Raw genomic sequence first — 26,046 nt, forward strand, 5'->3', positions numbered from 1 at the left:
GCACTCAGCGCTACGTCAGCAGTGATACAGAAACATGGCGGTGTCCATAGCACGGCGCCCGGCTGCCAGCGCTCCACTGTTGATATTAACTTTTCTCTCAACGCTGATTATTCATCGCAGTGTGGCCGAAATCGCTGAAAGTGCCTCGACGACACAAGAGCTTCCTCATCGCCGGTTCGAGTACAAATACAGCTTCAAGGGACCGCACCTGGCTCAAACCGATGGCAGTATCCCCTTTTGGCTCCACACTGGAAGTAAGTTTTTATCCAGCTGTCAACGTCGCCGATCAGCAGATGTTAGGAGAAACTGAAAGCTGTGTGTCAGAATGACCCGAGGGCAGGACTTTGTCGACGTTTGGGCTTTGTTACGGACGCGTTTACCCTAAAGACTCGGGCTCCGCGGTGGCAGCTTAGTCCATTCAAAACTGCACCAGGAAATTACCAGATTTTAGCATCTTAACTTTTTCCCGGTAACACGTTTTGTGCTGGGCTGATCAGAAACCGTTGCTTACAGGTCCTGACTACTGCAGGAGTCTGTGCAGACGCATGCAACGGAGGTATTGAACTTTCCTACTTCAGAAAGGGGCCTTTGGAGTCTTGCATCACAGAGTCCAGCCGCTGACAATTTGCTGGCATTCAATGATCCTGAGACTGCGCTGAAATCCATCCAAATCTACATTTTATCCCTAAAGATTAATTTAATTCTGTTAATTACTGACATGCCGCGAGCTATGTGACAGTTTGACACCAATGATAACATAGGTGCTAAGGGTACAGACAATTCCTCAGAATGGGCAGGAAGTCAACACAGAAGTTGTTTTAAACAACAGACTAAACTGATTTTTAAACTGGTACTATTTACTTTCACATACAGGAAAGAAAAACAACAACTCCTCATTGTTGAGAAGGTGAAACTAGGTGCTATTGCTTATTTAAAACAGTTAATGATTTACGGACAGCAGAATTGATTCATTCGTTTGTTGATGGAGAGAAGTAGTTTGACAATTCTGATACACTCAATAGCTTTAAACCCTTTTTTTGCATTTTTTGCTAACCAGAGTATTTGATGATTTTCTCTGCTATATATGATGTTAAAACAACACCCTTGGGTTTGTACTTTAGCCATTTAAATATGTCAGTGTGGTCAGGGGGATGTGCACGGTGTTTCTGTTTAATGAAGTGCTGATTAGTCTATAAAATGTCAGACAATTTTGAACATGTGCTAAAGGCACAAAGAAGTCTGTAGAAAGCTTGTTTTATCTGACCAGCACTCCAGGGCCAAAAAGTTACACTGCAAGTATGTGACTTTAGCACCAAGTTTTTCTTACTGGTTAAACCAGTAAGAACAAGCAAATCGGAAGGAATGTTGCACATTTTCTAAATCCGTTACTAAGGCAGCTTAACAACAAGTTAATAAAAAGTCACTACATTACTTTTGTATATGTATGTATACCACATTTGGAATTGAAACTAGTGATAAATTTGTCATAGCATAGTTATACTGTATATGTCAGTGTTACAGAGAACATCAAACTGAATAGGTCAATGACACTTCACTCTCCCTCTTTACGTCCAGATGCTATTCCCAGTGCAGACCAAGTGCGCATTACACCCTCCCTCAGGAGTCAGAGGGGCTCTGTGTGGACAAAAAACAAAGTCAAGTTTGAGCACTGGGAGGCTGAGGTGACCTTCAGAGTGTCTGGAAGAGGCAGAATGGGAGCTGACGGTCTGGTAAGGACAGTCGTGTTATTATCATAAGCTCATGTCAGCTTATTGAGAGAAGCATCGGCAGACTAAGTTTAGTCTATGTTTAATAGTCCTAGCATCCCAGAACTGACCTGCACCAACTGACAGCACTTACTCTGACACACCACTAAACTCTCATACTTTGTACCATTTCTCAACTGCATGTCAGATAGTATCAGAAACCTCCTCCTCCAAGAATTCAATGTCAGGGGGTGTCCTGACAATTTTTGTATTTTTCAAAAGCCAGATATTTAAGATTCACCTCCCCAATTCTGCTTCTTATTCAAAACAGTTATTCGAGGCATTAAACCTTTACTGTATCTACCACTGTGTACACCTACACTAAGGCTCGGTGTCTAACTGTATTGCTTTTCAAGTACTGACCGCAATGTGGTAAAGTGCTTTGAGTATCAAGAATCAAAAAGTTTGTATTTAATTATTAGTCATTTTCCTGCATTCATATCGTTTAGCATTAGCATATTTTGTAACATTTTATTATTCCCCCAACTGAAGTCTTAGTTTAGAATTGTTACTGAAATTCAGCTGTCACATTGATTCAGATATCAAAATCCTCAAATGATGTTCTTTGCCCATCTGTGCCAACCTCACAATTTACGTCATGTTTCTGTCAACTTAAGCAAGCATGAGATATGAACTCAAAGCACTTTGGTCTGCCTAGCTCTCCCCCTCTCTGCTTCACTACCCCTTTCAGGTACTTTCTTACTTTCTTTCTTACTTCAGCTACTTTCAAGTTCCACCTAATAAAAATTCCCCAAAACCCGCTAAACAAGCAGAAATTCTTTTAGCAGAACCTCTGCACTGTTCTTGAGCATATTTCTACTACAAATATTTGAAACAAGTTGCAAACTGTAGCTTTAAGTGTAAAAACTAAGAAACTGAATTGTGTGTTAAAAAAAAAAGTGAAAGGAGAACACACACACACACACATATATATATATAATATTTGTAGTTTTTAACATCCAAACTGTAGTTAAGATAATAAAAAAATGTATCAGACATTTTACAGAAAATTTAATATTTCTGACCTGACGCAATTATTTGCTAAAACAAACATCAGTGTATTTCTAAGTAAAGTTCTTGTACCACTCTGTTGCTGTCTAACAGGCGGTGTGGTTCACAACTTCACAAGGCCTTGACGGTCCAGTGTACGGAGCTGCCGACAAGTGGAATGGAATTGGGATTTTCTTTGACTCTTTTGACAATGATGGAAAGGTTGGTGTCAAGCATGTCCAGTGACTGTTTAGGCTAGCAATTATCAATAATATATATTCAAGAAAGAGTTCAAGAAAGTGTATCCGAAAGAGTTTCATAAGAAATGTTGTAATCTGCTTGTGTTGGCAGAGAGCTTCTCATAGACTCTGTCAAAGTTGTGCTGGACACTCTACCACTGAGTCACCAGTCCCCATTTGTCTCTTACATATTAACCGCCTTCATTTTTTTTATTGCTAAGAAATGGAAAAACGAAAGAATATGCTATTCTTTTTATCTTTTTGTGTTTCTGTATTCATTTAAATACTTCAAAATGCATTAAATGCATTTTACTTCAAGTTTATCGAATACATAAGATAGATAAGTAGAATTTATCTGTCTTACTGTCTGTTGGCTGTCATGCAAAATAAGTATTTCCTATACACTTTGGAATAAAAAGTGTTTGTGCTCAGGTATGGGATTGATATTTTGATTTCACATTACCTTAATAACAAAGCTACCTCAGGTCTTCAGATGGAAAAAGGATTACCATGTTTCTTTGTTTTCCCATTTTTATTCCAGAAAAATAACCCAGCTATAATTGTTGTGGGAAACAATGGCAAACTTGTTTATGACCATCAAAAGTAAGTAAATATTTCTTTTGATTTGCTCTGATGTAATCGCCAACTCAAATTTTAGCAACTTAAAGTAGATTAGGAAATATGATTATATTTGCTTGGAAAGTAAATAATCCTTTGTCTTTCCTAATCTCCCCGAGGGCCAGTGAAAGCTTTAAATCACTTTTTTAATGCCGTTCCCCTTTTGTCTTAGAAATCATAGTGTTTTCCATACTGCTAAATAAGTGTTTACAAAAACATACAACACCAATTTTCCCGAGTCCTTGAAGCACTGCGCTGTACTACATATAGAGGTAAAGTTAATGTTTTGAATGAAATTCTTGTTCTCATCCAGCGACGGCACCACACAAGCCCTCGGCACTTGTTTGCGAGACTTCCGCAACAAACCCTATCCTGTTCGAGCCAGAATAACGTACTACAAGAAAACGCTGACGGTAAGTGATGAACCAACACGCTGACAACAGTGCGTGTATATGGGTATACAAAAAAGAAAAACACAATTTTATACCCAGTCATTTTAAATGATTCACCATTTCCTGAGCTGCACAGTCAGCGGTATTTTATCTGCAGTACTGTTGTTTCTTCTTCTTCAGGTCATGATCAACAACGGTTTCACTCCAGACAAAGAGGACTATGAGTTCTGCACTAAGGTGGACAACATGGTCATTCCCAGCGAGGGCTTCTTTGGCCTTTCAGCTGCCACCGGTGGTTTAGCAGGTAGCAGGACGTTCATACACAAACGGATGCAATCATGTACCAAAATCTATTAAAATTTCTGTTAAAAGGTTTATATGTATTTTATTTTTTTTAAAAAAGCAATGTTTTTGTCCCTGGGAACTTTAGAAATCATACTTTTTGTTTAGCCTGAGCTCAAATGCGACATTATCCAGCTAAAAGTGTCAGGTATGACCAGCACAAACAAGCTGATTGATAGTTACTACATAGAAATGACCTTTTCAAGCCTATTAAGTTTGAAAATGAAAAAGTAAAAGAAAAAGAGTACAAAGATGAGGAATCTTTCAAAATTTGTGTGGTTATAACTAATGATTTCCTACAACCTTTCCTATATTATAGAAACAATTATTTAACATTACCCTTATTATTATCATTATTATTATTATTATTATTAATAATAATAATAATAATAATAATAATAGCTTATTTTAGGTTTTTCTCTACTCTTTTTCACCTCCCACCTTAAAACTACCTCCATTGTTTTAAATTTTTGGTTATATTCCTTCAAGTGTTTCTCTCATGTTTTAGACCAACTCCTTCCCTGTAACATAATATAAATCCTAATATTACCAAGATGTTTTTATCGTTATTACCATTATAGTGGTATTACCCGTATTGCCTGTTTATCATAATGTTATTACTGTGCTAATTCAGACCTTCTCTGTCTCATCAGATGACCACGATGTGTTGTCCTTCTTGTTGTTCAGACTCACAGAGCCAGGCCAGCAGCCGGTAACTACACATTCATACTGCTCCTAATACTATCTAAGACCTGCGTGTCCCATTCAATTTTCTGTAGCAGTGAGTCTCTGTGCATGTACACTGTGTAGCCTAAGCATGGCCTCTATTGAGTTCAGTGAGGGTTCTTTTTCCCATTCAAAGCCCCCACCTGAATCTGAGATTCCTAAAGAAGAGAAGGACAAGTACCAGGAGGAATTTCAGAACTTCCAGCAAGAGCTCGACAAAAAGAAGGAGGAGTTTCAGAAAGAGCACCCAGACGTCCAAGGAGAGCCAAGTTAGTTTGTCAAACAGTATAATGCATTTGGTTAGATGAAATACAAAGACAAATAAATCATGGAGTTGTTGTTGTGTTTTTACACTTTTATATAATAAAAAAAAAATGGTTTGGAAAATACGAAACATATTATATCTACACTGAAAATAGTACACCCAAATATTACTTTTGCAACACCTCATGTAGCATTCATAGATTTTTATGATGGTATATATTATAATAATTGCTTTCATTTGGATTTTCATTTTTCTTTTCAGTTGAGGACTTGTACGAGACTGTGAACGACCGGGAGATCCGTCAGGTGTTTGAAGGACAGAACAGGATCCACCTGGAGATCAAACAGCTCCACCGGCAACTCGCCATGATCCTGGACGAGCAGCGCCGATATGTTTCTGTTATTACTGATGAGATCTCCAAGAAGGGAACAACTGCAGAGTCAGGGCAGGTGAGCATTTCTTTGCCAAAAACTGTTTTACACCTGTTGCACACAGTGACAGATGGTACAGGATTATAAATCATTACATATCATTTCAAATTTCCCTTCTTACATAAACTAAAATGTATGGCTCCAAATAATAATGAGAAATTTTTCATCTGCAAGGTATAATTTTTAGATTAATTCTCAGTTTATCACAACTTTCAAGTGTAGTGATCCTAAAATCAACATGAAAGAAACACTGTGTTCAGCTGCTGAAGTAAACAGCTTTTATGGCAGGTCTTCAAAACTATTGCAGCTTTTTTTATGAGCGCTTTATCAAACAACAACACTGGAGTATTTAACCAGACCTCTGTGCTGTGTTTCTCTTTAAGGTGGATTCTTACAATCAACAGCTGGGCTCTGTCGTAGCCACTCAGCAGGAAGTGCTCAGAAACCTTAATGAGTTACGGTAAGCGAGGATTTTGTTATCTGTGGAAAAAGAGCTGTTGTTTTTGCAGCAAACAAAGAGACTGCCATATGCTCCAGTAAAGCAAAAAAAAAAATCTTACTGCTTAATTCATATTCAGTATCATGAAAACACAGGTGTTTTCCAGCCCGATAATCCAGCTGCAATTAAATCTTGCTTTAATCAGTCTGCTAATTAATGAGTCCTCAGATGCAGAATATTCAATATTTGTGCATGTGCTCACAATGGTTTGTCTTTTGTTGTCATGTGTTTGTTTTTTTAATTTACCAGTTGCATAATGGAAAATTCATGTAAAAACAGTTCTTAAAGTTCTGATTCAGGTTTTGGCCATGTGAGGAAGCAAAATATGAGTGATTATCTCTGAAGAAGAATTCTGTCATTGTTGAGACAGTAATGTCCAACTGTAACTATTAAATGGTCCTTTTAGCACTCTCACATGAAAACCTGCACTCTTTGTAATACTAACACAGGATTTATGATGTTGAGCCTTCCATGGTAAAGACTCTTGACTGTTTGATTTGGATAGTTCCACTGGGTAAGCGTGATTAGATGTATATAGTTGTATAGATGTGTATAGTTTTAATCTATAGCTGACATTTTGGCGCAACCATATTTGTGCTTTTGTACTGTTTTCCTGATGTACTTGTGGGCTTAGTCATCGTGTGCATGCAACAGATTTAAAAGCATTTTCTTCTTCAAACCCATTTTTGTAGATTAGTGAGTGGATTTCAGTCACTACTGTTCTAAAATAATTTCCCAAATATTTGAGTTCTGAAGTGTCCAGGTAGTACCATTAATAAGAGCTCATCAAACTTTGGCTCAGCCATTGCCGAGAAAGTTATCTTCTTCATTTTTCTAATGCACATCAGTACTTTGTGGCCTTCAAAAAGCAAAGAAATTCCAATTCAATAATTCATTAATGGAGTAGTTTTACTGCCATTTGACTGTGTGTCTTAATTTTAACACACCATCTACATAAAGAATTAATCAGTCACATAATATAAAAAAATACTGTAGGTAATGTTAATCTCTTGTATTAGTCCCCTGTATCATAAAGGAACCAAGCTGTTTATATGCCCTAAATCCAGCAACATTCATCTTCATGTGGTTTTGCATACAGGATTTTCCTTATTGTATTTGTGACCTATAATTCACATGGATTTAGGCTGATTACTGTGTTGTATGTTACAGTGCATCCAGAAAGTATTCACAATGTGAAAGAAGTTTTTTGGAAATCTTTGCAAATTCAATAAAAATAAAAACTGAAAAAAAAAAAAAAATCACATGTACATAAGTATTATTGGCTATGCTTAATACTTTGTTGAAGCACCTTTAGCACCAATTACAGCCTCAAGGCTTTCACAAGCTTGGCACACCTATTTTGGGGCCGTTTCTCCCATTCTTCTTTGCAGTACCTCTCAAGCTCCATCAGGTCGTATGGGGAGCGTCGGTGCACAGCCGTTTTCAGATCTCTCTAGGGTTGTTCAATCGGGTTCAAGTCTGGGCCACTCAAGGACATTCACAGGGTTGTCCCCGTTGGTACTCATTGTTTTTAGCATCACGGCAAAGCCTGTGAATACTTATGTACATGTGATTTTTTTTTTTCGTTTTTTATTTTTAATACATTTGCATTATTAATTTGCATTAAGATTTCAAGCACACTTCTAGCAAAGTAGGCTGACTGACACAGTAAATAAGTTCAGACCCTGGCAAAAGGCTGCAGCTGCTCCCTCTAATGTGCTAATCTGTATTACTAGGTACACGTAGATTAAGCACTCAGTTTATCTTGACGCGCATTTTAAACACAGAGTTTATGATAGGTCTCTGAATATTCGAGGAGGGGTTTTTGCTCATAAATGGGTCACTTGGAGGAGATGAAGATTAGATGCAGGGTTTAATAAATGCTCATTCGCTTTCTCAAGGGAGATGTTTTTCCCCTCTCTGTGAAACAAATTTGATTTTGTTTATATGTCATCCCTGGCCATGCTGTCAAGCTGCAGCCATGTGGCCAAGCAAGAAAAGGCCACGTCTTAGCACCATTTTGTCCTTATCAGATTAGTAGTCTTTAAATACATCTGTCATAAACAGGCAAAACATGGTTTCTCACCAATTGATTTCATGTCACAGTCCCCTCTCTTGGCCTTTTTACTAATGCTGCTGAAATTCCTTTCATTTGTCAAGTCACTTATTTCCTTATAATCGTCTTAGATGTGTTTAAGATGATAAGGGGAACTTATTGCTTCCTCCCTGTTAGTAATCAACTTTAAGAAATTGCATTTTGTTGAGAAATGTGATCCAAGCTTTGACATTTTCATTCTCTCATCGAAATGGTTTTCTGTTGAAATTGAAAGTAAATAAAATGATTTTATAGTTACAGATTTCACTTTAAATAATTAATAACTAGGGACTGATAATATAATGTATTAGTAATTTATAGAAAGACCGTCCAAGGGCGATAACGTTTAAAAAATAAATGCTGAATATTATGGAAAATGTGCTCGCATCTTCTCAGGCATTGTGAGATTGCCTCATAACAACAAGAGACAGTATGTCACTGTGCTAAACCCCACATAAACCCCCAAATAGTTTGTTTTACACTGTCCCATGATTCCAGGCTGTATGCTAAACTAAGCTAACTGGCTGCAGCTTCATATTTAGTTGATAGACGCCAGAGTGTATCAATCTTTGCACTCGCAACAAGAAACCATAAATTTTTTGCCCAAAATTACAAAATACGCCGCAAAGTTTGCAGGTGAGTTGTAAACAGTGAGGTTATCATTACATTAAGCAATAACGTTCAATAACCAGTCTGAATTTTGTGATGTCCACTTTTAGCATTAATGTCAATGATGGTTTTACAGTGACCAAATGTATCGGTTTCTAGTTTTCACATGCTTTTAAAAAGAAATTCCAGTCACAATTTTATTTTTCCTTAAGCATCATGTCTAGACTCTGGATTGCATACACGCCAGATACTGTTCCTCTGTGATCTACCTCTGGACTTGTAATCTGTTGTAAGAACATGTTTTTATAAGGGATTAATTTAGCAATCATGACCTCTTTTATCAGATGGTAATTTTGTGTTTTTCAAACTTTGGGAATATCTAGCCTCTTGTGAATAAGGATTAAAAGATTAATTTTGAACAATTTGTATTAGGGTAAATAAATGATACCATGCAGCATATTTACTGTACAACACATGTATCAGATGGTGAAAGGGAAACGTTCTGTCTGATTTGTTGACATATTTATTTGGTTTTAAAAGGCTGTTGGACTTACTGATTTCAGTCCTTTGGGGAAACCGTTGCAGTGTTAATATTTATAGCACCATCCCTTCACAAGGACTGGTGGTTCTCCAGTCTGTACACTGCCCCTGAGTTTGTCTTCTCTTTTCTCTACAGAAATTCCTTTTCTGAGTCACTGAAACAGATCAGCTCAGCCCAACACCAGGGGAATGCAGGCAGTATGGGGACATATGACACAATTCAGCACTTCAACGACATCAAGGAACATCTGCACACGGTGAAAAGGGACGTGGAGCATCTAGTGCAGCGTAATGCTCAGGTATGGATCAGAGCGTGCAATCACACATAAGTCAGTTGATATAATAAATCAGCATTCAGTTGTCTGAACTGCGTGTTCTCCTTTATATTTTTTAACATGCAGAATCCTGCTGAGAAGGTTTTAAAGTGCCCCGAGTTGCCTCCCCTGCCTTCTTGTTTATCCACTGTTCATTTTGCAATATTCATTGTGGTGCAGTCAGTCCTGTTCTTCTGCTACATCATGTACAAGTAAGATGACAGTGTTATTATTATTGTTTGCGTTCACATACAAGTGCCTGTAGATTTATATTACTCTCTAACACTTCTCTTCTCATCTATTGTAGAAGTCAACAAGAAGCAGCTGCAAAGAAGTTCTTTTGATGAATTGCATTTGTGAAATTAAAGTGTAAATGAGGGAATGTCCGTTTTGGTAACTTCTTCAGGTTTGATCATTTTCAGATTGTAAGTTATTGTTCGTGAAAAATTAGGTTTTGTTTGAAAAGTTTGTTTTAATTAATTGCAGATTTTTAATTTGATTAGTACATCGTTGTTTATGAACGCTAGTGTGAGACTCTGAATTTCCACTAAGATGTAAAATGTTCCTTACAGTATTTTTTGCTTGGTCAGATAACTAGATTTTGCCTTCAAAAGCTTAGATCTGCCATGATCTCATTTCAAGAAATTGAACTAGCTACAAAAAGAACCTGTGTTTTTGAAACGTGCAATTTTGTAAAAAAATAATGCTTAAGTATTGGTGATTAAAATCTCAGAGAGACGTCTGCTTCACTGTATCCATTTTGACTGTCAGACATGTCTGCTGAATCTCACATCTCCTCTACTTGCACAATTTACATAAACAGAAAACACAAATGACTATGTGGTATTAACTTTTTTTTTTCATTGTGTAAGAGAATCCACACATGATCCTCATACCTTGTAATAAATGTCACACTTTTTTTATTTTTTTTTTTATGGTCGCACTTTTTTTCATTTGGCAGCTAAATATTTCAAAGTTTAGAATATTTATTGATTGATTTAGAATTCATACAAATGGCACCATTGAACAGTGACCACCAGTTAACAAATTATGTTAAAATCTTCACAAATGTAAACTGTTTAATTTATCTGAACAAAATGACAGTTAATGTAAACCAAAATCATTAACACACGAGGGACTGGTACACTGAAAGTCAAATTTAAAAATGTATTTCATAGCGTTGTTCAACATTTGTAAATTTCATCACGGCAACCCAATGTCACTTAGAAGTATGTATGGCTGCCGCATGCCTTTTTTCCCCTAACAACAAAGTCTGGGCATGCTCCTGATACAGTATCTCAGCAGGTGGTGTCCTGGTGTCTCCTTCCAGACTGGGATCAGGGCATTAGTGTACAACTGAGAGCACTCACGCGACCCTCATGGAGTCTGTTTCTGACAGTTTGGTCAGAAACATGCACACTGGTAGCTTGGTTGAGGTCATCTTGTAGGGCTCCTTGCACAAAAGAGCTTATAGCATTCCTGCTTCTGAACTGTTGCCCTTCTACAGCCCTGTTTAGCTCTTCTGTTGTAACCATGAGTTTCCTGGTATCCTCCATGCTCTTGAGACAGTGCTAGATGACACAGCAAACCATGCAACTGCACATATGGATGCATCATCATGGAGTAAGTAGACTACCTGTGGAACCTGATTGCGCTGCAGGTACTGCCTCATATTGCGAGTATTGGCAAGCACATTAGCAACACACAAAACCTGAGTAGAATCAGTCAGGATGTATAGGAAGAGATATTTGTATGTGGTCAAAAAAACATTCCCTTTTACTGCAACTATATGTGAGACTGGGACATTACATTTTATTTTTAAAATCTGCAACACTATCACCTTTGCTCTTGCAAGTATTTTTTTATGAATAATTTATCAGAAACCTTAACCGAAACCTGTTGATGCAAAGAGCACTGCGGTTTTGTAAGGTCATCATGCATCTAAATGTTACATAACACTATGAGGCATACAAGCCCAGATCAGTGAGAAAAAAAAGAATTTAAACAACTGTAGTATCAGGCTGCAACATAACAAAATTGAAACCTTTCTGAAAACACTGTGTATGGCTCCAGATGATCATTCCTGACACACTTGAAACACTTGAATAATCTGGAAGTCCTTCACTATGTCTACAAATATGGACTGATGGGGTGAAATGGAGTCAAAGCGGTCTCCTTCCACTGAACAATAGCACAGCAGGAAGGAAGGCTGCAGGGGGGATAAACAGGCCTATAATCCCACTCGTCTCTCTCTCCTCTGCTTGGTTTTTAGCAGTATAAGCCGGGCATGGGCCGGCCCAACCTTTACTAATGTGATTAGGTACCAGAGGGCAGAAGTAGCATATCTGTAGTTACAAACTGTGGACACCCCTCTCCAAAACCATTTTTGATGAGGGATGCACCTAGTTCTACCAAAGTGTCCAACTTGATAAAGGAACAAACCCCAACAAAGGTCTACATGATTTAAAAATAGAGCGAAAACAGGCCATCTGCCTCTTAGCATAGTGTAGCAGGGAGGATTAAATCCAGATTATGGCCCAGGCAAAATGTGTGTGAGTGCACATGTGTGTCTGTTGCTTGTCGTCAGTGTGTCCTTGGCTCCACAGAGAAGCAGCAGGTTAGCTAGAGAGCCATCACTGGATATAACAGCTAAAAGAAAAGCACAGGATACCATAATAGGAACAGCAACCTTTTCTTCTAGGAAGCAGAGTAAACGGCCAGGTAACTCGAGATGGCTTTCTTGATCAAAAGCATGATTGGAAATCCTCTATCAGGAATGGGTCTTGGTGGTGGAGGTGATAAGGAAGAGGCGGCCACCCCCTCTGATCCAGCCAAAGCAGCAGGAATGACACGCGAGGAGTATGAAGAGTACCAAAAACAGGTGGTGGAGGAGAAGTAAGTAGCAACAGAAAGTTTTCCACTGTGAATTCATGCCATGGTCCATCGTGGAAGAAAGTATGGCTATAGAGTTTACAATCTGACCTTGAAAGCTGCTACTTCATTGCTAATCACTTTTCCCTTGTATTACAAACACAGTTAACCACACAATTCATGTATAAACCTAACTCGATGTAAATGGCAATAAAGTTTTTTTTTTTTATTGCTTACAATGACTTATGGAAAAGCTGCAGCTGTTGTTGAAGGTCAAAGCAGTGATGCCACCATAGAAGACCTCTCCTTTTCCAAGAATAGTTTCAACACATCCCAATGTGCAGCTGTATAATGTCAGGATTACAACCTGGACTTTAGGGGTAGTACATTACGCTGCATTTGAACTTAAACACAAAAAAATAGTTAAGGAAGATCTGTGGTGCTAGTTAATGAAAAACAATCAAAACCCTGCACAATTATATTTATATATTTCATTTATTGACTTATTGATGTGTCCCTTCCCTTTATATAAACATGTATTTAAAAACCCATTAAATATCACTCTAATGTATTTATGGAGTACCTCTCATCTTTATTTTCATAGACTATAGAAACTATAGAAAAAATCTAGTTATATGTGCTGTGGGGAGCTTGGTTTGTCCAGCACACTGTTCAGCAATGCAAAGGTCACTTTGTTATATAAGTAGTGTCTTTATATTGCTAAAGCAGACATCTAAATAATAAAATGTAGTAATGTAAAAACTATTTTCTGTTGTTTGGACTTCTGTGAAGCAGGGTGAATGTTGCAGCTTCAAGCAGATCCAGTCAGTGGGTGTTACATAACAAGATTAATCCAGCTTGTCTACTGTCACATTTCAGGATTGAACTTATTTATCTTAAAAGACAACATAAACTGACATTCTCCATAATGATATAAAAAAAGGTTTAAGTACTTATTGTACATAATCATAAAATGTGTATTTTAATAAATGCATAGTGGCTTTTCATGGCTTGTTAGAAACCTGTCATTGTTGGTCTACAGTTAAAGTTGCAGCATCTTGGCTTGATTTTAAATCTGCTCTACACAGTCCGGCCTATTAATACCATCTTTAATTGGCTGAGGGGAAGTATGCGATTTTAATCTTGAGAAATAGGGAAACGCAGGGTGTCACAGGCTACCGAAAACAAGGATTACAGTTACGATAAATAAAGGTCCAAAGAAATAGAGGAAGAAAGATCCAAAGAAAGATTTTTGTGATTTGTCTGTCTTGAATATTTTTACTTAAGTCTATTGTGCAACACAGAATATATATATATATATATATATATATATATATATATATATATATATTACATTCTAAAGATGAAAACAAAGCTTACTGACTCTGCTTTGCCTTAAACATATTAGAGCCCATACCTTATTGTGTGTATAAATAGTGTATCCCTTCCAAATATTGTTGATTTTTTAGCAAGATTATTTGTTTATTTAAAAAAAGAAAAATCACTGACTCACTGGTTAAAATCACTGGTTAAAAGTAGAGTTTGGGGTGTTTATAAGAGTCTGTGTCCAAATTTGCCTTATTGCAACACAATAATTCTCCTTTGGTCTTAAAGAAAACATACAGAATTATGATCATTCTAAAGTTTTGACATAAAATTTATTTACTTCTGTAATAACATTCAGGTGGACTGGACAGCAGTAATGAATGAGATGTGTCCTAAAGTTAAATGTCTTTCTGTTGTTCATCTCTTTGGATGAAGGTGTAGGAAAGAATGCGAGGAACGCTTTTTTGTTATGACAATCTTAATGCTGAATATTTCATTGTTCTGGAGCCACTGACGCTCTAATGATAAACAAAAGCTTACACGCAAACAAGAGGTCATAAAATTCCACCTTTTGTATTTTTATATATTTAGGTTTTTTTAATCTCTCAAAGAGAGATTAAAATTTATATTTTCACTGTAACCAACATGGGATGTTGTTTGAGACCAACAATAAACACTAATATGATTTTTCTTTCCATTATAGGATGCAGAGAGATGCAGATTTCTTACACAAGAAAGCAGAGAGGGCAACACTCAGGGTCTGCTTAAGAGAAAAATACAGACTGCCAAAGGTAACTAAAGAGTTGCAGTATGACAGAATGATTAAGGAATAATGGTTCATCTTACATTAATGTCCTTTTTTAAGCTTTACAAGTATTTTGTAACACACTATACTGCTGTTGTAAGCTTGCATAATTACATTTTGAAATATGTATTATTGTAAAGTTTCTTATTTATGTAAACACTGATAACACCTCCTAAGTTTTCACTAATGGATGCACATGAGGACAAGACATCTGTTAGGGCAGGAGGAGCATAAACCATTCATTAAATGTTACTATACTGCTTATAAAGGCTAAATCGACACAGACTGCAGAAATCTGTTTAAACGTATATGAAGTATTCCTATTTAGACATTTTTTAATGAGAACTTTACAAATAAGCTGTGGTACAGTTTCGAATATGATGCAGTTTCTGTTGTTTTTTTATTAAACTGCTTTACTCTTCACTGACTGTTGGAAGAAAATTTTATGACCGAGCCAATGTAAGGGTGTGCACAGGTGGAGCATCAAATAGAAACTTCATTGTTAATGGAGGTGCTCCTCATCTGCAGCAGCACTTAGCAGCTGCAGCCAACAGGAGGTGGAATCTGTGCCAGAAGATTAGCCAGCAAAGACAGAACCAATGATCTGTAGATGTTAGCCTGTGTGTCCCATATTGCACCTTGAGTCTCACAAAGCCAAATGCCAGTGAGCAGGTGTCCCAGGCTCATTAGGAAGAGCCAGACAGTGTGAACGGGCTTTAAGAAAGAACTGCTTTAGTGGATGTGAGCTGGAGACACTGCACACGTAAAAAAGGACTAATAATTTGATGTTATGGAAGGAGCAAAGAAGGTATGTTGACACGTTATTCAAACCATTTAAAGATAAAAAAATACACGGTGAAAGGTAATGCTATTACATAGAACATGATCTAGTGTAGAAAACTATAGCTTGTAAGTAATTTTTTTATAGTGAGATTGGCACAACCAGTTTCTAATATAATGATATGTATTATTAATTTAGTGATAACCCTGGAAGTCTCATACAACAAATAATCTTTTGTTCAGCTTTAAACAACAGATAGATTTTTTTAACCTTTTAAATCAATGTAAGGACAGTGGCCTATAAACCTAATTTTTTATTTTTTTTTTCAGTGGTGGTCACATTGCCTGTCAACTTGAAACAAATGACCATGAATGCGTTAGTACTGTATTTTGTATTCAAATGTATTTTCCACAACAAGGCCCCTTAATCCTGCTCTGTTGACTCCTTTTTTCAAACAGGCTTGGGCTTGAGAACACATCAAGTGAGATTGACAATGTAATAAATTGATTGTGTAAAATGTGTATACACTTTGGGAGTAAACAGGACATTGGTTGGCTGTTCATTTAAAGGAATTAAGGTCCAATGTGGGGCTGCTGAAGATATCTTTAGACTATCATTGGAATACGGAGAGGAAAGACTAAGGCAGATCTGAGATAATCCCACAGATTGAAGGTTAAAGAATTCACAGTGCAGAGCCTGTTGCACGACTATTGTAGATAGGTGATTAGATTAAGTTTGTTTGTAAAGATTTTCATTTAGATTTTCTATGATGAAACAGTGCGTAGGTCTGGAGATAATAAAGTAAAAAAGGAGGCTTGACTCTACTTCACAAAAGTGTAAAAAACACAGATATCAGAATATTCTAGAGTGCAGTCACTCAGATTAAGACAGATGCTGGAGCTTGTCTGGGCTGTTGGTCTCTACTTTTTCTTGAACTGAAAACCCATCAAATGTACTTTATATCATTTTAAGGTTTTACATTAGTATTTCAGTAAAATCAATCAGGAGGAAAGTATATAAAAAAAACAGTCAAGAAATTATTGTTTGTGTACATCCCACCTTAGTGATGTACATACAATGTTTGACAGAACTGAAGTTATCAGCTGTGTATGTTTTGAAAATCGAGCAGGAAAACAGCATTTTAATCCTTTGCATGTTAAACCTTTCCTGTCAGCTCTTAAATCTTTTACCTTTGACACAAAAATAATCCATTGCCATCAAATAAGACTTTCTTACAACCAGTGTCAACACAATGCTCCTCTCTTATGTTTGGTACATTAAAGAGTTATTCAGTTCTAGAGAAAACTGAGAAAATTATTAATGTGCACCCACTGGCCACTTTATTAGGTATACCTGTACAATCTAATGCAACCCAATACTGCACTGGCATAAGCTCTAATTTTACAAGGTTTTAATTGTTCTGTTTTTAAGTTATAACTGTCATATGGACGATAACTCTACTACTTGTTTATAATTGAGGTCATAGTGGGAGGTGGAGTCATAATAGAGTGTTGGTTCGAATGTTTGGGTTTGCCATTGCTAGTACTTTATATGTGACTTATTAAAGCAAGTAGTTATATAGTCAAATTGTATATTTCTACACTGTAACAACTCTGCTGTTGTACTGTATGTGTGTGTTTCTGGTTTCTGACCTTGTTTTCTGTCCTGATGTTGTCTTCTGCAGAGCGAGCAGGATGAGAACATGATTGAGATAGCCGGGGATGACGTGGATGTGCCAGAGGAGCTGCTCAAGATGGTGGACGAGGACGCCACTGAAGAGGAGGGCAAGGACTCCATCATTGGCCAGATTCAAAATTTGCAGAACATGGACATGGACCAGCTGAAGGAGAAGGCTTCGGCCACAGTTACCGAACTGAAGAGCAAAGCAGAGGAGAAGTGCTCCGTCATGTGAAGGGCCGTCTTTGAATGATAAAACTGAAGGAGAAGAAGGAAAACAAGATGAAGAAGAAGAAGAAGATACGAAGAACAGTTGAATTTCAACACTTTCTGGGAATCTACAGAATAAGCTGTGTTTAAAGTCTGGGATTCAGTCCCACTGTAAAATATCTGCAAATGATCAACTTATTATAATCACAAAAGAGGAAATAATAAAAACATAACCGTGCTACTAAAGGATATAGTCTAATGTAAAAACGTCCCTGTTAACTTATTACCAAACAAGTTAACACTACTGAAACTAAAAGTACTTTAATTTATGTCCGTACTGTCTCTCCAAATACCGTTTAGATAAATGACGTAAAGTGATTTACCCTGAAAATTCCAAGAAAAGCATTAATTTTCACATTTCTTTCATATGTTGTGCTGAAGATTTTTTTGTGATTTTTTTTTTTTTTTTGGTTTTTGTTTGCTGTAAATTGAGATGATTCAGTCTCTAAAGATGTGTTTTTCAGTCACATAAATATATCAAGACCTGCTTATTAAAACCTTATTGAAGTTAAAAATCAGTCCTGTCTCGCTACTTTAATTTTCCTTCTGGGTTGTTGATTATTCTTTATTTACTGTGTGTTTAAATAAATAATAATATTAACATTTAGGTTATTTTCTTTTTGTGTTATTATAAGACAGGTAATCTTATCTAATCTAAAGTCTTGACATGTTAATTTTCATTTAGACAAAAAACTGTCCAGCCTGAAACTGCGACAAAAATGTTTGCACATTTGCACAAATCATACATTTAAAATAATGAATTAACTACTTCATAAATATGAAAACATTGTATATTAAAGTAACTAAATAAATGGATGTACACTTCAAACTGAGATAAATTATTGTATTGCTCAAATAAACATGTATACCAAATACATGAGAAATGTCAGTTCTGTCTGTGGACTGGGTGCTGGAACCCAAATGTCAAATGAAATACAAATCTGTAAAACGTCTTTTCTAGACTCCTTGTAAGTGGATTATTAGAAGCTATATTTAAACTATCAAAAATCCTGACAACACATTGTTATGCTTATTAGTTGTAATTCCTTTGATTATGGACATTATGTTTGGGTTTGTAATTTCCAATCCTTAGTGGCTTTTAAAATGGCAAACACATAGAAATTTTGTTAAAACCATTAAACACCAGAAGCTTAACGAAATGATTAATCCTATCTAAAGAAATGGGTCTTAATTTAATTGGGCATTATCCAAACACTTGTTAGGGATGATTAGAGAGAACAAGGGGGGGAGGGGGGAATGAATCCTCAACATTTAAAGTTTCATATGGACCCAAGTTTAAATGGCTGTGGATTTGTAAAGTCTGCAGATTGCCATCTAATAGGATCAGTATAGCCAAGTTTGCCATCCCTCTCTCTCTCTCTCTCTCTCTTGCTCCAGATTAGAGGAGATGGGGAATGTATAGAAATGTTTAAATCTGAGCCTTTCAATTGAATTTACAGTATAGAACCATTTGGAACTCTGCAGAGCAAACAAGCTTCGTAGTCTTCTGTAAACAAAGGTTACAAGAAGTTTCATCTACTCAACAAATGTATACAAAGTGCTAAAAATTAACACACATACAGTATGTAAATGTGTATAAATGTAAATACAAATATACAGTTGAAATTGTTGCCTAAAAATGAATAAATTGTTGATTAGCTAATGGATATATAGGTTGAAAAAGTTTGGTAAACAACAGAAGTAATTAAACATACGCAACAGATAAAGGTAATGGTTCAAAGAAAAGATGCCATTAATGAAAATGCTGAATGAGTAGTATGCATGAAAAAATTTAGTATATTATTAACAGCGTCAGTTAATATCCATGAAATCAGTTCTTCCCATATTTGGTGAATATCAGGTTCATCTAAGTGGCTGTAGGCTGCATGGATATACCTGTCCACATACTTTTGTGTATTAATGCTCTGTAGATTTTTCCCTGCTTGAACTACAGTAGTCCGTTCATCTTCTGGTATATTATCATATACTTAAATTACACCAATAGGTTATTATTCTAAATAAAACATTACTGGAATAAGCTTCAGATGTGTTAAGATGTCAGCAGCCTGTTTTTGTTGTCGTCGTGTATTTAGTTTTTAAAGCTCTTTTGCCAACACATGTTTAGTCTGCACATCAAATCATTCCTCCCGGTGAAGAAACAGTCCAGCACATAGTCACGTGCAAACTTACAAATTGTGTTTTCATTTATTAATGGTCACACAGCTTTAAAGACTTACATGACAGCAGAGCATTGAGCTAATGAGAAGGAACTCAGCGCTGAGCTATTCTCCCAGCTCGAAACCTAAACATGACACTTTAACATTGAAACAATTACTTCAATAAAACACCACACGCACCTTGAGAACCTGTGATCCACAGCTTCATCAAAGCACAAGGGAGCAAATTCTAAAAGTTCTGCTGTATGAATACAAACCCAACTTTTCTATGTTAACATCTCTCTCTCTCTCTCTCTTTCTCTCTCTCTCTCCTCTTGGGCAAACAAAGGATAAGGTCACCTTCTGTAATTAGAAAAAGCTAAATAGTTTTAGGGGTGTTAACTCTTTTGAGTAAAATAATGTAATCCCCTTAAGCAGGATTACCACACTGCTGTCAATCTTTGTTTGCTGTTAAATGGTCATAGCCCAAAACTGTTATTGTTTGGGCTTTGTGCTGCTCTTTGGCTCAATGCCTTTAAGAAACTGGTTGAAGAAACTCACGGTTTAAGTCTTGTTGGTAAATCATTATATGATTGCACTGAATGTAATGAGCCCATTAAAACATGTAAGTATTCTTATTCAACATATGTCAGGAGGTGCATATGTCTTCTTCAGGTCAATAAAAGAAATACACACTAAATGAAAGGTTTGTTCCATTTGGCAACAATATCTTGACGCTTTGATTAAATATTAAGCTTTCATCTTGCAACCCATGTTCTGAACAGAAATCCTGTAATTATGATTTTGTTGTAACTTAATCTGTGGGCCTAATCTTCCTTTTTTTTTTCACAGACTGACATGAACATGACATCTGGAGGAGTGGAAAGATGGTTTTAAGATTTATGTAAGTGGGTTTAGAGGCAGCACTGACTGATGCACTTAAGGTGGGGAGGAGTTCGGAAGGGTGTGAGCTGGTGTGTGCATTGGCGCACAGTTACCCCTAAATCCATCAGGGCCAAATTTAACAGGACGTCCCCTCTCTGACGTGAAGCGGGGGTGCCGCATGAGCAGGGGGGTCTTACAGCAGGAACTACTTTAAAAGCCCCCTCTGAAGATGCTCCACAACCACCGAGCAAGACGGTGCCACTGGCTACAATTCCCCAGTTTACAATTTGAAATATAAAACTTCACCAGCGAGACATTTGAAAAAACTTGGAGCGTGCGTTCTATTAACCATCTTTTGGACTTCTCCGACCAATGTGGCTTCTTGGATCAGCTTCCCAAGTGATGATGACGGATGAGCGCCTGTCTCCCTCCGCACGCTCCGTGCAGAGCCCGGGGAACAACCCATCCACAGTGCACAGCATAGAGGCCATACTGGGGTTTAAAGAGGACACAATCTTCCACAAATCAGCCTCCTACAACATGGCAGAAAAAGTCCTGATCAAAGATGCTGAGCGCAACGGGAATGTAATTACAACTCCAGTGAAAAGAAGCCACTACCCGGAAAGTTTTGACAGTAAGTTTTGTCCAAATTACCAGTTTAACTACGGAGCTTTTAAACCACTTTATATTATTTCTCAAGAAAATTGTTACTAGATGACTGTCAGATTAAATCAAAAGTCGTTTTCTCGGCAAAAGGCAACTGATTGGCTACGGATATCCCTTAATAAATGAAAAAACAATTCATGTAAAAAAAATAAATATGCTGCAGTCCAATCGTACTTTTAAAGAAAAGATTACAATTTTACTTTTCAGACCCATGTTTTACCTTTTCTCCTCTTGTCGCCACAGGTGTGTGTTGTGCCAGCGCCGCCGCTGAAGCCTCGGTGTGTCCGGACTCACCCGACCGGGACGGCAAACTGTCTGATGATGAAAACCCCAAGAAGAAACACCGTCGGAACCGGACCACGTTCACCACTTTCCAGCTCCACGAACTGGAACGAGCTTTCGAGAAGTCCCATTATCCGGACGTGTACAGCAGGGAAGAGCTGGCCCTGAAGGTCAACCTGCCGGAGGTCCGGGTGCAGGTACAGTCCGTCCCCCTAATAGGCTCGTTTTCGTTTCTTTTTCTTTTTATTCCATTGATTTCTCCTCATTGTGCTTAAGTGTTTATGCGTTTATATTTGACCTATAGACCTGGACCACAGCTGACATCCTGACACAACACGCACAGAATAAAAAAAAAAAAAAACTTTCCATGAGAGATATTCTCAAAAAAAAAAAAAAAACTTTTCATAATTACATTTAATATTTATTTGTTTACTGTTATTACGTCTACAAGATATAAAGTTGAAATTCAGAAAAATGTTTAGGATTTTATTTTTTAATTTCTCTTTATTTGCACACTTTTTTAAATAGACAAGACAAAACAGGTTTGAAGGAATTAATGCTATAGAACAACGGGAAAAAAACACAGGGACAGGAAATCACATTCATTTACAAAATGATTAACTTGCTTATGTCTTTCATCACAGATTCAGCATTGGGAAAAACTAAATTGCAATCAATTTCTGAAAATCTATTTGAATTAGTCACTTCACTTTAATTTAATTATAGCCTAATTAATTACAATAATTGCAAAGTTTTAAGTTTGACATTTTCATATTTTAATAATCACACTCTTATTATCCCAACTTCTAAATGTTTAAAGACCTTCACACAATGTTTTATTTTTACCTTAATATACTTAGTATATTAAGGTATAGTATATATACTAGGTATACTTATATACCTAGTATATTTAAAATGCTAAGTTTGTAAGGTCCCGCCCTTAGTTAGTTTTAGTTTCTGTTTTAGTATCTGTTGGTGGATGGGGAACTGCTTCCTTCAGTTGTGCCACATCGAACTGAATTTAAAACAAAAATCTTCCTCTGTCTTTCCAGGTGTGGTTCCAAAACCGGCGAGCCAAGTGGCGTCGGCAGGAGAAACTGGAGGTGAGTTCCATCAAGCTACAGGACACCTCCTCCTCTCTGCTCTCCTTCAGCCGTTCTCCTGCCAGCTCCCTGGGCCCTGGTCTGCAGTTGGACCCCTGGCTCTCCACCCCGCTCACCACCTCCACCTCCCTCCAGTCACTCCCAGGCTTCATGGGCAGCTCGCAGGGCCTCCCGGGCACATACACCCCTTCCCCTCCCCCTTCTATGCCCTCTTCCTTGCCGGCCTCCTTCCTCAACACCCCAGCCCTAGGACACAGCCCTCACCTGCCCCACATCGGCTCTATGTGCCCTCCACCCTCGGCGTACCAGTGCTCAGCTGATCCAAGGAACTCCAGTATTGCCTCACTGAGGATGAAGGCTAAGGAACACATTCAGTCTATTGGGAAGACGTGGTGATGCTGAGTGGATGTCAAAAGTGGACTTCAAGACCCAGAATACATCTGCTGTGTCTTTTTAAAAAGGACTTCATCCTCACGCTGATGGGATTGTATTATTTTGGAAGTTTTAAAGTGAAACCTACAGTTTGCATCCAGGATTAGAGACACACTCGCACATCTAAACCTGTGACACTACTGTAAAATGTGGAACTACTGATAATCATAGTTTCCGGGTGTGTTTTTTTTCTCCTTCATCTTCTCTGCAAAAAGTTTGTACTGTGAAGTTTGAATTCATTCAACCCTCATTCCGATCTAGTGTCATGTTGCCAATATAACAAACATTTCTAACAGTATCCATCTGGTTAACCCTTGTTTTGTAAATGGAGCACTCCTTTTATTGGTTCATTCTTTCTTGTTTTGGAAAGGAGTTCTTGATTTCCACTTGAAAGATTTAATATTTTCTCTATACAATAAACTTTATACGTACAAAAAAATCAAGTAATATGTTTTCCTACACTATTTTTAACATCTCAGATGTTTGTCAGTAATATCTGGAACATCTGTGATACACAAAGTAATAAGTGACAGAGTTGAGACTCTAGAGTTGTGGTTGACGTTTATGTAAAAATATAGACACTGACTAAGTTGGTAGAGCACACGTTTGTAAACCACAATTTCAGCGGTTAGATTCCTGGTACCTCCCAGCCACATATTTAAGTGTCCAGCAAGACACACTTATTCTGTTCTTTCATAACATAGAGATTGTCAAAGTTATGTGTAAAGGTCAAAGTAGGTATGCAGGTTTTATCGTTGCAAATTTTCATGAATGACCAGGACATTGTGTCCACCTGTAAACACTACATCCACAAACCCAACGAATACTTATAGTATTATAGATTTTTAACTTCCCCTTTCAGCATTTAACATCAACAGAAGTGTGTGTGTGTGTGTGTGTGTGTGTGTGTTGGGGGGGGGGGGGGGATCTTGACATCCCAGACTTCCTGTTTTAGAGAATGGGCTTGTCATCCCACTTATTTCCTCCTCATTAACTTCTGTAAACATTATCCCATTCACTCCTGGGATTAGCCTCATAATGATGAGGTGAAAGTGGCTTGCACCTTTTTTGTTCATCAATCATCTGTAAAAAATGAGTAAAGAGAACAAAAGAGCAGACTTTCCTTAGGCTTTTAAATGTGTGTAAGTAATTTCAATTAGTATTTTCTGGAGTCTACAGCTGCTTAGAGCTAATAATAATCCTGGTCACTTATACTACTATCCTATATAAAGTAGACTATAGCACGTGTTTGTGTTTATATGTGTGGTAAAGGATTTGTTTTTTCCTTTTAATAAGACAAAACAGTATAAATGTGCACCACTATAAAGTACTCTGAAGATCTGTTCTTTTTTTTCAATGATCAACCTTTCCAACTTCGTGGCAAAACATGCATCATTTAGCTCTGGATGTTCTTAAAACGGACACCCTCTGGTGGCACAAGCTAGTTACAACATGTGTGTAGATGGAGTGAACTTGATGAGCATCTCACATTTTATAACACGTATAACAGTGACGGGGTAGTGTATCTTAAATATAAAGCATGACTTGGCATCAACAATGCAGTTATCGCATTAAGTTTATTCAGGTTCTCAGGTCATGTAACACAAAATTGTCAAGTCAGTACAGATTATTATTAGAAATAACATTGGAGATGTTCGGATTACACTGAGACCCTGGAGACTGTTTCATCTCGGATTTTTCTACAGCTGAAAAAGCAGAATTCTTCTCCCATTCAGTTGGAATCACGGTCTTGAAGCTGCACAGCCAGAAGAAGCAGATCTGACATCTATAATGCAGTGATGAAATAGAAAAATGCATATAAACACAATGTCTTGCTTGCACCATTTTAAATTATTACAGATAAACAACACTACATGGATCAACTCACTGACCTCTCTGAGATATTTGTCTCTGTTCTCTTCTCTCCAACTCCTGCCCATACGAGGTAGCCTGTTCGCAGATTGTGGCTTCATCTGTTTTTGGTTCCTTTTCTGCATCAGTTGCTGGTATTGGTCCAGCTCTGAGACCCCTGCTGTTTTGGGGGGGGTGAGGTAGTCACTATCAGGATCTGACTCCTGCACATCAGGCAGACTCTCAGAGCTCTTCTTTCCCATCAAATGTCCTGTCAGGATGGACATAAGCAAATGCATTAACTGTTTCTCTGACATGCTCTTTAAGGACAGTTGAGTTACCCAACATTACAATTTGTATCTACACTATAATTTAATACACATTGTGAACACACATCAAGGATGGATGATTGGAAAACCATATAGCACTTTTTTTGTATATCGTTCCCATCAAACAGTGTTATTGTCTAAAAGCTTAAATTAATTTAATTCAATCATTTTTTGCCCAGCAGGAGCTAAAAAAAAAAAACAACTTTTACGAATGGAGGTAATTGAAGCAGAAGAAGTGAAGATCACAGCATCACCATAATAAAACTATTATTTTTAATCAGACTTTTATTTTTGACACAAGTTTTAATTTTGCAGGAACTATATTTTCCCACTTTTCCCTATCAATGACATCCAGTAAATAGACTACAAGTTCAAGTAAAACAACCCGTCTAAAAGGTTTCTCCTACCTACTGCCCAGTGGTTGCCGCGTGGATACATTTTTCCAACAACTGGTGCAGGACTTTGAAGACAGTCCAACATAAAAGGGGCTGCAGCCAGAAAAATTAAAACTGACCACACTGGTCTGCAAGTCCGTGAATAGCATAAACACACTCCGGCCATGTTATCAGAAAAGAAAAGTCTGGTTTACAAAAATACTGTATAAAATCCTTGGTTGCAGTAAATCAGCTTGGCTTCACTTCAGAAAATCTCCACCATAGTTGATTTAAAGTGAAGCGGAGAAAAGCGCGTCCGGCTGGCAAAACTGCTCAAGTTAGACACCGATGCGTTTGGTGAAAAGTGTGTAGTGGTTAAAGGTGAAAGCTCCTCCCGATACAGCTGCGCGTC

General features: G+C 37.4%; 4 protein-coding genes across 4 annotated transcripts; 3 read left to right on the forward strand and 1 right to left on the reverse strand.

Annotated features, from left to right (window-relative positions):
• Positions 1-10,564, forward strand: lman1 (lectin, mannose-binding, 1). The gene is made up of 13 exons (XM_067484743.1): positions 1-254; positions 1,576-1,730; positions 2,871-2,978; positions 3,537-3,598; positions 3,927-4,026; positions 4,186-4,309; positions 5,001-5,059; positions 5,210-5,342; positions 5,600-5,787; positions 6,153-6,229; positions 9,649-9,811; positions 9,914-10,038; positions 10,134-10,564. The coding sequence occupies exons 1-13, from the start codon at positions 35-37 to the stop codon at positions 10,168-10,170; spliced, it is 1,551 nt and encodes a 516-aa protein (XP_067340844.1). The 5' UTR covers positions 1-34; the 3' UTR covers positions 10,171-10,564.
• Positions 10,565-12,445: 1,881 nt separating this feature from the next.
• Positions 12,446-18,036, forward strand: cplx4a (complexin 4a). Its single transcript, XM_067484744.1, has 3 exons — positions 12,446-12,721; positions 14,727-14,814; positions 17,294-18,036. Exons 1-3 carry the CDS (start codon positions 12,558-12,560, stop codon positions 17,519-17,521), a joined length of 480 nt encoding a protein of 159 aa, XP_067340845.1. The 5' UTR covers positions 12,446-12,557; the 3' UTR covers positions 17,522-18,036.
• Positions 18,037-20,851: 2,815 nt separating this feature from the next.
• Positions 20,852-23,851, forward strand: rx3 (retinal homeobox gene 3). The gene is made up of 3 exons (XM_067484745.1): positions 20,852-21,231; positions 21,507-21,742; positions 22,598-23,851. The coding sequence occupies exons 1-3, from the start codon at positions 20,970-20,972 to the stop codon at positions 23,042-23,044; spliced, it is 945 nt and encodes a 314-aa protein (XP_067340846.1). The 5' UTR covers positions 20,852-20,969; the 3' UTR covers positions 23,045-23,851.
• Positions 23,852-24,632: 781 nt separating this feature from the next.
• grp (gastrin-releasing peptide) lies at positions 24,633-26,046 on the reverse strand. Its single transcript, XM_067483149.1, has 3 exons — positions 25,668-26,046; positions 24,973-25,202; positions 24,633-24,866 (listed from the first exon to the last, which is right to left on the reverse strand). The coding sequence occupies exons 1-3, from the start codon at positions 25,819-25,821 to the stop codon at positions 24,813-24,815; spliced, it is 438 nt and encodes a 145-aa protein (XP_067339250.1). The 5' UTR covers positions 25,822-26,046; the 3' UTR covers positions 24,633-24,812.

The sequence above is a fragment of the Channa argus genome, chromosome 18 (assembly GCF_033026475.1).
Source record: "Channa argus isolate prfri chromosome 18, Channa argus male v1.0, whole genome shotgun sequence".
Taxonomy (NCBI): domain Eukaryota; kingdom Metazoa; phylum Chordata; class Actinopteri; order Anabantiformes; family Channidae; genus Channa; species Channa argus.

Coding starts and splice junctions, on each gene's coding strand:
- lman1 (XM_067484743.1), top strand. CDS start 35: ATGGCGGTGTCCATAGCACGGCGCCCGGCTGCCAGCGCTCCACTGTTG. Junction 255..1,575: donor CTTTTGGCTCCACACTGGAA/GTAAGTTTTTAT, acceptor CTTTACGTCCAG/ATGCTATTCCCAGTGCAGAC. Junction 10,039..10,133: donor TTCTGCTACATCATGTACAA/GTAAGATGACAG, acceptor CATCTATTGTAG/AAGTCAACAAGAAGCAGCTG.
- cplx4a (XM_067484744.1), top strand. CDS start 12,558: ATGGCTTTCTTGATCAAAAGCATGATTGGAAATCCTCTATCAGGAATG. Junction 12,722..14,726: donor AAACAGGTGGTGGAGGAGAA/GTAAGTAGCAAC, acceptor TTTCCATTATAG/GATGCAGAGAGATGCAGATT. Junction 14,815..17,293: donor AAAAATACAGACTGCCAAAG/GTAACTAAAGAG, acceptor TGTCTTCTGCAG/AGCGAGCAGGATGAGAACAT.
- rx3 (XM_067484745.1), top strand. CDS start 20,970: ATGTGGCTTCTTGGATCAGCTTCCCAAGTGATGATGACGGATGAGCGC. Junction 21,232..21,506: donor CTACCCGGAAAGTTTTGACA/GTAAGTTTTGTC, acceptor TTGTCGCCACAG/GTGTGTGTTGTGCCAGCGCC. Junction 21,743..22,597: donor TGCCGGAGGTCCGGGTGCAG/GTACAGTCCGTC, acceptor CTGTCTTTCCAG/GTGTGGTTCCAAAACCGGCG.
- grp (XM_067483149.1), bottom strand. CDS start 25,821: ATGGCCGGAGTGTGTTTATGCTATTCACGGACTTGCAGACCAGTGTGG. Junction 25,203..25,667: donor CGGCAACCACTGGGCAGTAG/GTAGGAGAAACC, acceptor CCATCCTGACAG/GACATTTGATGGGAAAGAAG. Junction 24,867..24,972: donor GAGACAAATATCTCAGAGAG/GTCAGTGAGTTG, acceptor ACTGCATTATAG/ATGTCAGATCTGCTTCTTCT.